The sequence below is a fragment of the Petaurus breviceps genome, unplaced genomic scaffold (assembly GCF_028583685.1).
Source record: "Petaurus breviceps papuanus isolate PSGF00001 unplaced genomic scaffold, PetGlider_PUasm1.0 103, whole genome shotgun sequence".
Taxonomy (NCBI): domain Eukaryota; kingdom Metazoa; phylum Chordata; class Mammalia; order Diprotodontia; family Petauridae; genus Petaurus; species Petaurus breviceps.
Window position 1 is genome coordinate 3480621 of NW_027185588.1, and position 11578 is coordinate 3492198.

The 11578-nt window shown below is 43.5% G+C and overlaps 2 protein-coding genes across 3 annotated transcripts in view; one reads left to right on the top strand and one right to left on the bottom strand.

Annotated features, from left to right (window-relative positions):
• Positions 1-210: 210 nt before the first annotated feature.
• On the top strand, positions 211-8932 carry PRAM1 (PML-RARA regulated adaptor molecule 1). The gene is made up of 5 exons (XM_069106498.1): positions 211-1308; positions 1824-1888; positions 6485-6545; positions 6656-6770; positions 7008-8932. Exons 1-5 carry the CDS (start codon positions 716-718, stop codon positions 7227-7229), a joined length of 1056 nt encoding a protein of 351 aa, XP_068962599.1. The 5' UTR covers positions 211-715; the 3' UTR covers positions 7230-8932.
• Positions 8641-11578, bottom strand: part of HNRNPM (heterogeneous nuclear ribonucleoprotein M) — a 39415-nt gene continuing 36477 nt past the window's right edge. For both annotated transcript variants that reach the window (XM_069097326.1, XM_069097252.1), the window contains 2 exons: positions 10787-10838; positions 8641-9074 (listed from right to left, as the gene is read on the bottom strand). In XM_069097326.1, coding sequence (XP_068953427.1) covers positions 8911-9074; positions 10787-10838 — 216 coding nt within the window. In that variant the 3' untranslated portion in view covers positions 8641-8910. The remainder of the gene's footprint in view (positions 9075-10786; positions 10839-11578) is intronic.

Here is an 11578-nt window from a genome sequence, read left to right on the forward strand (position 1 = left end):
CTAAGCTTTGTTTATTCTATGTGGCTCCTTCAGCAAGAGCATTGTCAGCTCATTAAGACCTTTCTATACTTCTCCGTCTTTATCCTATTTCTTGCTTCTTACAGCTGTCATATTCCTATATTCATGCACTCTCATTTGTCCAGGTATCTTCTAGTAGACACAGCTAAATTGTTTCCCTTTCTTTGCTACCACAAAAAGTACTACTAAGAATATTCTCATGTTCATGGAGCTTCTCTTGAGTGCTCAGTGACCTCTTGGGGGGATATGCCCAGCAGTGGGATTTCGAGATCAACCCAGAGGCTTACTTTCTTGCAGACCTTTGGACAAGGGGAGGGAATCTGGACACCATCCAGGACTTCTAATGGAATTGGGGGACCTAAACAATGGTATATATGTGTGTGTGTTCATTACTCTGTACATGGGTCTATCTGCATGTTTATAATCTCTGACCATCTCTGCCTGTCTGTGTGCTTGTAGATAAGCAGATTTGGGCCTGATACCAGAAAAAATATATTTTTTCTAACGATCAGAATTGTCCAGAAGTAGAATGGTCCCCAGGGTGCTATCAAGTAGTGGGTTTCCCCATCCTTTAGAGATTTTTGAGAAGCTGGCTAAGCACCTATCCAGAATATTGCAGAAAGGACTCTCATTCACACGTAGGTTGGATTAGATGTCCTTTGAAGTCGAATCCATCTCTGAATTCTGAGATTCTGTGATGCTTTGTGTCTCACAGGAGAGTCACCAGGACTTTCAGAACCTTAAAGCTAAGTTCCAGAGCCTGCAGACTGGGTTTGGTCAGCTACCTAAGAAGCCACCATTGCCCAAGGGCTCTCAGCTGCCAGGCCTGGGTCGAGCCAATACTATTTCTGAGAGTTCCTCTCCTTCTGGGGCTCCTGCTAACCAGAGGGGACCTCCATGGCAAGGACAAGGGACCCCACCTAGTCCTTGGCTCCCTAACCTAGGGAAAGGCTCTCAAGCCAGTCCCAGGACCAGGGAGGTTCCCAGAAACCAGCAGCCACCATGGAGAGTTGCAGGGCATGATGGAGAGAAGGTATCCTCACTTCCAAGCCCCATCCCCTTGAGCTCCCCAAGGATTCCTAGGAAGGAGAAGCACCTGAGTGTTCCCCGAAGGAGGCCTCTGCCACCTCTGAAGACTCTTGGTCCCCAGCCTCCCAAGCCCCCCCTTCCACCAGGTACTCTGCATTTGGAACGTTTCAGGAAAAAAGAGGCAACCCACAGAAGGGCTTCAGGTGGGTGTTCAGATCACGTCAAGAAAGTTTTGAGGAGGATAGAAATCCCTGGATTGTGGTGACCTGGGGAGGGTGACAACCAGATTTTGAACCTAGGGTTAGAGCTCCAATGTGACCAGGACCCAGTCATTCTGCTGTTTGAGAAACTGACTTGACCATGGGATTATTTAGCTAGTACTGGGGATGATATTCAATCCTAGTTCTCGCTGTAAGAACTTCATAGTTAGCTGTGAGGGGAAAAACAAACAAAACATTTCAAATCTTCATAAAGAAGTCATTATTATATAATTTGCATGGCCCCAGTGGGTGGGTAAATGGAGCCAGACCCTCCTGAAAGTCCTCAATTGTCCTGGTATAACTATCCAGGCAAGAAAACCATCTCGGGTGGGGGGACCCAAGTGACAGCGCTTCAGAAGCTGGGATCCTTCTCTAGTAGCAACTGCCTGGGCCCTCCAGTTCCTTCCATCCCACAGTAAGTCTGGGAACTTGGGAAGGGTTGGGGGCACGTTGGGGAGGCTGTGTGAAGGCCCTGTAGAATGCTGCAGGAAGCCCTAATCCCTATTCTCCTCTCAGGGATCCAGATGAGATCTATGATGATGTGGAACCAAGTCCCTGCCCACCAAGCACCAAGAGGAGAGGTGTGTATTCATGAGGGAAGTGGAGCAGGAGATGTAAATTTCAGGAAAGGTGGTGTGGACTTTCCAGTCTACAGTCTTTTCCAGGACACTAGCTCACTTTGGAAGCACTTCCTTCTCAATAAGTGGTACAGTCTATGTATGGTTGGTCTCCATCTTATAAGCAAGGAAACCGATGGCCCAGACTGAGAAGTGACCAGGTCAGCATCTGGAGATGAGGGTCATAGAGAGGCACACTTTAGCTGGCTATCTCCTCTGTGCATGCCCAAGGCCAAGTCCTTTTAACCTAGCTGGGCTAGTTAATTGATAAGCTCTGAGTCTGTGCTCTGGGGACAAAAATCTAGGCTGGTGGTTCTCAGACGTTTTGGTCTCAGGGCCATTTCACACTCTTAAAAATTACTGAGGAATAATAATATGTGAGGAATAAATAATAAATGAGGAATAAACAAAAGAGCTTTTGTTTATGTGGGCTATATCTATTGATAGTTATTGTATTAGAAATTAAAACATAAGATTTGAGAATATTTTAGCTCATTTTATAAATGAAAATAAATAACATTTAAAATGAAAATTTATATATATTTTGTTTTTTGGAGGGGGGAAGGCAGGGCAATTGGGGTTAAGTGACTTGCCTAAGGTCACGTGGCTAATAAGTGTTAAGTATCTGAGGCTGGATTTGAACTCAGGTCCTCCTTTCTCCAGGGCTGGTGCTCTATTCACTGCACCATCTAGCCACCCCAGAAAATAACCATTTAAAAAAAAATCAGTGAGAATAGCATTGTTTTACATATTTTTGCAAATCTCTTTAATGTCTGATTTAACAGAAGATAGTTGGATTCTCCTCTCTGTTTCTTTGTTGACTCAGCTACAATGCTATTTTGGTTGAAGTTAAGACAATCCAGCTTCACACACACATGTGTATACACACACACACACACATATATAGTTTGAAAAGGAGGCGAATGTGTTGGAATTATGAAACTAGTTTTGACCTCTTGGACTTCCCTGAAAGGGTCCATGCATTCTTCTCCCATTTCCATATCTTCTCAGGATCTCAGGGACTTACTCATTCAGGGAATATCTGGGTTTGAGTTTCCATTCACCACTTACTGTGTGACCCTGGGTAAGCTGCTTTACCTTTCTGAGTCTCAGTTCCCTTAGCTATAAAATGAGCTGAAAGTTGGAATTTGAACCTAGGTCCATCCCGACTCCAAAATCAGCACCCTTTCATCTACAATATTGCCTATTGCAGAGGTCAAGGGGGACAATGTACAAAAGTCCTTATTAATCCTAATGCTTTCTAGAAAAGTTCTGGGGATGCATTTGAAGGTTCCATTATTGCCCTGTGATCCCTCATCGATTTCCATTTTCTTCCTCATTCCTCGACCATGTTGAATTTGTTGTCTTAGGGACAAAAGGCCTGGCCCTGGGTTTCCTCATTGCACTTGTGACAAACATATACCCTTCCCCCAGTTACAAGTGACGACTCCTACAACAATCTTCAACTGCTCCTTCAGAAAACCACCTCAGTCCTAATAGTGTAGAGTCAGCCTTCTAAAGGAGGGAGTTTTCAATCACTGGAGTATCAGCGTGGAAGCTGGATGAACAACGTTCCAGGGGGTCCACAGGATTCTAGCACATGGTTGGGGTTTGGATAAGGCAACTTTAGATATCCTTTCCAGGTCTGAGATGTCTTGACCTGTAAGCAACCCATGAAAGGGCTGCTTCTCAGACTGGTTTTTGCCTTTCCTGGCCTTTTCCTGAGGTCCTCCGGTGCAGCTTGCAACATCTTTTCATTAGCACACATTTGACCACAGAATATCTGGCTTCCTACCACTGCCTCTCCTGTGTTTCCGGGCAAAGGTTGCAGAATTGAGTCTCCACCTATGGATCCCCCTTTCCAAGGGACTAATATCTTGCTTGGGGCTGCTCTAGGGAGGGATAATCAGTGGGTGTCTTTCTAAGCCTGGAAGGGACCTGTCCCTCTTGCCTGACTACATCAGGTCTCATCATTCATGACCCTAACTCCTCAGCTAATTCTGCCCTAGTGAACCCCCCACAACCACACTTGCACAGTGGGTTCTTGAAATGGACTTAGCTCTAGAGGGAGAAAGGAAGCCCTGGTTCTCCGTTTGTTGTTTGGTTGGGTCTGACTCATTTTATGACCCCATGGACCATCGCCCACCAGGCCCTCAACCTGAAGGGCTCATCTTTTGATGTCTTTATCTTGCAGCATGTTAATACCATCTATAGGGTTTTCTTGGCAAAAAATACCATTGCCATTTCCTTCTCCAGTGGATCACCTTTTATCAGAACTATCCACTATGTCCTGTCCATCTCAGGTGACTCTGCATGGGATAGCTCATAGTTTCATTGAACTATGTAAGCTCCTCTGCCGAGACAAGGCAATGATCCAGGAGGGGTTTATCTCATCCGCAGGTTCCCCCTATTTGATTTCAGTCAGCGCTAGGAACCTCATTCAGTGCTCCACAAACGTCCAGCTGCCCTAGTGCCACCTTAGTAGGAGGAATTGGATGCCGAGACCCACAGAAAGAGCTCCATATGTCCATCTCTCTTGTAGCTTTTGGCTACAACCACTGATCAGTATCGATTCAGTGACCTCTGAGCATTCCTGCACCTGTTCCTTCAGGGGCAAATTTGAGGCTCCTCATTTTTTTTCTTCCCATTTAGAGAGCAGCTGCTCCTCAATCCCCACCCAACTTTCCCAAATTCGGTTGTCCAAATGGAGAAGTCTTTGGTTTCTGGTCTCTGACTTAATGTTGGGTCTTGTCAGGAATACCAGCAGCAGAAATGATCTGAGTCATTTTACAAAGAAAATAACTGAAGCCCAGGAAGGTTAAGTGATGTGCCCAAAGTAGCAGTCAGGACTGGAACCCCATTAGAACTTATACTCTGCATTGCACCTGACAACTGTTCAGTCTTCTTTCAAGTTTAATTGTACATTTTCTCTAGTGCTAAGGCTGAGATGCAGTCCTCCATTTAAATTCCAAATTGGAGGGAGGGGGGTTGGGGTGGGGGCCTGTCTTAGTTCCTAGTGCTCAGTTCTAGCCAGCTTGCAGATCTTGGGGAGGATTGAGATAAGGCCCACCGGCTCCCTGCCAGCTGCCACCTTCTAAGGGATTGGTATACTGTGGTGGGAAGTGAACTAGACTTGAAATCACCGTGACTCTCAGCAACGTTGGGTTATCTGACTTCCGGGTGCCTCTCTTTCTTCATCTGTAATATGGGGATATTATTACATGCACTATTTCCCCATCATGCTTTCTTGTTGTGAAGTGCTTTGTAAACTTTCAGACAGTATACAAAAATGAATCATTCCTAGGTTTCACTCCATCCTGCTTCTACTTACACACACACACACACACACACCCACACCCTCCACCTCCTAACCTGTCATCACAATAGCAACAGTGCAGTTGTCTAGAAGGGCAAAAATAATCTACAACTACCCAGGAAAATTATCTTCAGAATCTGAGGTTTTTGCATGCCCCTGCACCTCCATTTACCATATCCCCAAAAAGCAGTCATTAAAGGTGGCTTGACAACCACCGACATGCATGCGCTGTTACCTCCTAAAGCAGTTCATTCTACGTTTGGACTGCTGCCTCTGAAGCTTCCACCCACTGTTACCTTGTCCTATCTGCTAACGCCAAGAACGAGTCTCACCCTTCTTCCACCATGACAGTCCCTCTGGTCCTGCTAGCTATTTCTCAGGTTCACAGATGGCAGGCCCTGCAGTCTGCTCCTTCTGGTCCCTCTCCAGTTCAGTTTCTCCTTAGAGAAGGGAAGTCCAGCAGGACTATCAAAATGCTATCCAGCCAGCCCTCTTTCCATTTAAAAATGTCGGGGTCTAGGGGTGGCTAGGTGGTGCAGTGAATAGAGCACCAACCCTGGAGTCAGGAGGACCTGAGTTCAAAACCGGCCTCAGACACTTAACACAAAAACTAGCTGTGTGACCTTGGGCAAGTCACTCAACCCAAATTGCCCTCCAAAAAGTAAAAAAAAAAAAAAAGTCAGGGTCTGGTTCACTCTCCATATCCAGTCTCTTGGATGCAGCTTAACCCTGGGGGTTGCCAATCCACTTCCAAGCCATCACCTGGTTTATCTATTGCTTGTCTTCATTCTGCCATCTCCCCCGCATTCTCTCTCCTGATTCACTGGACCTTTCCCTCATAGGGTTCTGCCCTCCAGTGTTCTAGAGCAGGGCATGGATGTGAACAGCAGTACCACCCCATCCACAAACAGGGCTGTGTCTTAAGGCTCCCCACCACCTACAGAGCCTCTCTCACTTGAAGTCTGTACAGGTCATCCTCTGTGACATTGATACAGACCTTTGGCAAGCCAGTCTCACTTTTAATTTGCTCCCTCCAGCCAGATACATAACTCAGATGTGCTATTTTTACTGTACTTTAATCCCAGTTTGTCTATAAATGACTGTTATAGCATTAAACTTACAGACATCACATATGCAAGTTCTAATATTATGGGTAAGGGGGAGACTATTGTGGAGAACCAAGAATTGGGGGGATGGTGAGAACACCTGTCCCCTTTGCCAGCCTAGCTATCTGTCTTCCTCAGATGACCTATTGGTTGAAGAGAGAATTCTCAAAGACTTCCAACAACCTGGCCGGCAACTGTGGTAACTCAGGGTTCAGGGAAGGGGTCTGAAAACTGAAAGGGTTGTCTGGGAATGGGGGCAAGACGTCTGTATCCTGTTAACAGCCATGAGTGTTAACTATCCATCTTTAGGAACAGCCGGAAACCCTCAGAAGAGGAAATCTCCAAACCTCTAAAGCCCCCAAAGCCCCTGAAGCAGTGCAAGAAGGAGGAGAAAGCAGAAAGGGAATTCAGGAAGAAATTTAAGGTCAGGAGAAAACATTTCTGCACCATCACCCCCTTCTCAGTCCAATTTGGGACAAGTATGAACCGGAACTGGTGAACTTTTAGAATCTGGGGATAATTTATCAGAGTAGCTATAATTATAGTACACTGTTTTTTTACATTAGATTTTCAGGGGTCCTACAAGTCTCTGGGGGGGAGGGACGGACAAAATAAAGTCCCAGGAAAGTGACTGAAGCTAGACTACTCTTGCTTGCTCTAGTTTGAAGGGGAAATTGTGACTTTGACAAGGATGATGATTGACCCCAATGCCAATACCCGTCGTGGGGGTGGTAGAAACTTGGCTATTAGACGTGGGGAGATCCTGGATGTGATCCAGTTCACCAGTAGAGAACAGATTCTATGCCGGGATGTCAGTGGAAAATGTGAGTTGGTTAGCATGCTCTGGAAATGGGTGGGGCACATGTCCCTAAAATCCCATTAAGCTGTTGGTTCCCTTTTCACAGATGGCTTCGTCCCTAGAACAGCTCTGCTTCCTCTGTAAGTGACCAAGCTGAGGACATGTGGGCAAAAGTGTGGGTGTTGGAAAGCTCAGCATCTTCTATCCTCAAGTATATTTAGAGATGGGCTGGCATCTGTCAACTACTCATGGTCTGTTCTCTCTTTGACAGGGAGACAGAGGTATATGATGATGTTAGTTTCTAAGGTAGGTACCTGTTATGCTATATGCGCCTACCAGGCTGTGCTTCTGACATGCAGCTCCAAACCATCTGTGGGGGAAGAACAGCATAAGTACCCAGGGTTCGGCCACTGTCCCATCAACCCAGCTCTGTTCTCTTGCAGCAGCAAGAGAGGTTGGCAAGGAGTCGATTCCAATCCAGCCCCCATCTCCCAAGGGAAACTGAGGATGAGAAACAACTGGAACCACTGACCCACCTGGAGGGCTACAGAGCATTCTTGGACAATCTCCTTGTCTGGGGTGGGTCCAGAGAAAACTACAAGTTTCTCCCTCATGCATTTAACCCATCAACCTGTACTGTTCTCATGCATGAGCACTGACTGACTGTATTAAATCACCACTTCAGGTGACCCCTCTGCTTGACTACTTCCTTTCTTCTGCGTTTCCATCTCCAGTACGTTCCCATTAGGGAGGTGTGGAAAGGAGAGATTTGGGTCAGAAGAAAGGGGGAGAGCAAGGGAGAATGAGGGTTACCTCAATTATACTTTCTTGTAGTGTAGAAGGAAACAGCAGGTAATACATCTAACCCAGTTTAACAGGAATTTTTATAAGCCAAGTTCCGAGCTGGACATTCAGTTCAAAGGAATGTTTGGGACATGCAATAATAGTTAGTTTGGTCTGTCGAAAGAAAGCTTAGCCAAGGCCAAGCAAAAGGGAGATGCCGACTTCTTGAAAAATCAGCCCAAGGGAATTCGCGTGTAAAACAAATTGGCTCTGTGGAGTCAGAGAGAGGTGTCTCTACCGGGGGAAGTGAGTTATAGCCATCTACAAACTTTGGCTGGGGCCTGACCTACTGATGGTCAAGTACCTCATCACACTTCTTGCCTTTTATGGCCACTGCCGCTCTGAGAAACAGGATTTGAGTGTGTCAAGTAAGAGGCATCTAAGAATATGATGCCCAAATCCTCAGTATTGACAGTAAAAGTAGTAAACTGGTCACCACAAGGGGGAGAGGCAGAAGGTTAAAGTCCTATCAGGAAGGAGACCTTCAAAAATGTGATGGCAATGACAATAATGATCGTCATCCTCTATTTCCCTCTTCAATGATCTAACAATTCCATCCATTTCAAGCAGACTGAATTAAAAATCATTCAATACTAACCAAAGACAGATATTCAGAATATAACGAACATTTCCAAGAGACTCCAAAACAAGGTTGAGAGGCTTTCAGTAACTGGTATTTATTATCAAAGTCGTAATGTCAACAAGATGCCACAACTACAAAAAAAATTGCGTACATTGCAATCTCAATGCAAACAGTCAAATGGAATCCCAGTCATTAAAAAAGTAATTAAAATCACCCCAGAAAGCAACTGAATTTTAACATCTTTGTACATCCAGCCAACAAATTAAAATGGTTAACAAGGAAAACAAAATACAAATTTGGAAGTCTGGTATTGATGTTTAAAAAAAAAAAGGCAACCGCTTAAGCATTTCTATCAATTCGCACATCGATCTCTCTACCACTGAGTTTTATCCCATTCATCATCCGGCAGGCTCTCTCTGCCACCTCTGGGGACTCAAACTTAACCACGCCACAACCCTTGGATTTGCCATTCTCCATCTTGATGTCTGCATACAACACATGGCCTGAAGAGAAGGAGAAAAGACCAAACTGGATCAGGCCACCAGACCCATGACAAGCCCCATGTTCTCAGTTTTCTAGGGGTCAAATGCTACCACCTCCATTCAGTCCAGAACATTTGCTGGATTCTGGAGTTGAATTAACACAAATAATTCCTTTTTAATTCTTCCACATGGACAAACACTTGGGACACATATACTTAAAATTAAGTATTTTCTTTAGTTGACCTGTTCTCTCCTAACATGTCTATAATATTTATAAACCCATCAAAAAACTGGCTAACATCTATACTATTCTTTAGGTTTCAGAAAATGTTGTATAACAACCTCACACTTCCCAACCAGATTTTATGTCAAAGTCTTTGGATTTTTTTCCCCTGACTTAGGTAATACATATACATTTTTACATGTTATTTAAGGAACTTTAATGATAGGTCAATTATTACAAAGCACTATCCATGTAAAGTTGATCTATCTGTACTTAGCAAATATACCCACCATACATAGAGTCTAATTGGCCACAGTAATTTAGTTGAGATTTAAAGGGAAATAACCTCATTTATCCACTTTAGGACTGTCTCGGTAGCAAGAATAATTTTATCTGCTATCTTTATTATCAGTATTCTTAAAAATGACTGAGCAAGCAAAGCAAATTTGCCAGGTCTAAAGAATTTTAAAGATTCTCTTTGCAAAACAAATGTTTTATCATGCAAATGTCCCATAAAATCTACTAACTTAAAAACAAGGTCAGTTTTAAATGAAGCCTTGACTAGCCCTATTAAATAAAACTGTGACTGACTAATCAGTTATAGTCACCTAGGCATGATTAACAGGATCTTGCCCAAATAATGGTCATCCATGCTAAGCTCTAAGAATTGGAAAAAAAAATGATTCAAGATGGGTGGAAAACTTCATAGGGGAAGGTAAGACAAAAAGAGAAAGAACATTCTAAAAGCTTACTGAGGAAAGGCTGGTGCAAAAGTTTACTGATAGAAGCAAGCAGTCTTGATAAGCAGATATGGAGTAAGGACCGAATGAGCCAGAATATGAATAATAATCAACATTAGTAAGTCAATCAACAAGCATTTACTTATCTACTATGTGCCTATCACTGCAGTAAGAGCTGGGGATACAAAGAACGGCAAGAACGGGAGGTCCTCGGGGTCATGGACAAGAGAGCATGGACAATCCTAAAAAAAACCCTAAAAGGTAATAGACTTATATTTATTATTTTGATGTTTTCACATCTGCCAAGGGAACAAAACATTTGCCTCAAAATGTTAATCCAGTGTAATCAATCACTGGCAACTTTTACACAGGGCCAGCAAATCTGATGGCAACAGAAATGTACTCTACATAGCTAATTCTGTCATGGAGAGGAAGGTGTTGAGTGCTAAGAAGTTGTAGTGACAGGAGGAGGGCAGCATGTATCAGGCCAGCTGGGCCCTCAATACCACCAGGACTCCTGCAAGCATAACTAGGGAGTGCTTAGTGGATGGAGAGAAAAGCAATATAAGACCAAGTGGTGAGAAGGGTTCTAGTGCATACTATGTGTTTTATACAAATTCTATGAGTTATCTATCAGAGCAGAAAAATTCAACTACCATGAACCTTCTTGCAACAGACGGATATTTCCCCTCAAAACAATTATTTTCATCCCCAAACCCTAGGGTTTCACATAACTGGAAACATGCTTATTGACATTTTTAAACACTTACCACATTCATTGAATTTGTCTTTCAGCATTTTCCATGTAAAGTCAAAAGGGAGCTGAAGGGGGAAAAAACCCACCACACTGTCAATTAAGAGACTACAGTTGTATAGCCCACAAAAAATCTCAATGTGCTTCAGTAATATTTCCAACGTTATACTGATTATAGAAGTCAATATACCACTGATTTTGAGGCTAAGAAATTCTTGATTAAAGATGCACACAGTCCAATGAACTATTTTAGTTAACATTCCTTTACTATCAGTTCTGTGAAAGGAAGGAAGGGGATTTCTGAGATTTTAACATGGAAGCTTCTCCTGGCAATGGAGAGAGAATAGGAGGGAGGAAGAGGTTTCTTTTATTGATTATCTTTAAGTAGAAAGGTAACTTGTCAGACATAAGTTGGAGTACTCGGCCAATAAAGTGTCTTCTAACTCTAGAATTACAAAATTCTGTTTTGCCAATTCTTCTGAAGCATATAAGGAGAGAAAGATAGTAAAGCAGAGGTTCTCATTTCCTATCCCTTTCTATGAGTGATTAAAAAGAAGGAAAAGGAGAGTACACTACTATTCAGTCTAGGGCTTCATTAATTTTAAAATAAATTTATATTTATAAATAAGCAAATAAATAAATAAAACAGCTAGCTCCACAAACTGGGTACAAGCCAGGCTGCAGATCACATGGGAGGGCAGAACATAGGACTATCATTGCTATGCTGTTAAACTCTTATGGAGCTTTATGCCCATGAATCTGATTAAGAGTCAGGAGCTTATGTCCCGGAAAGGACTAGAGGAGCTTA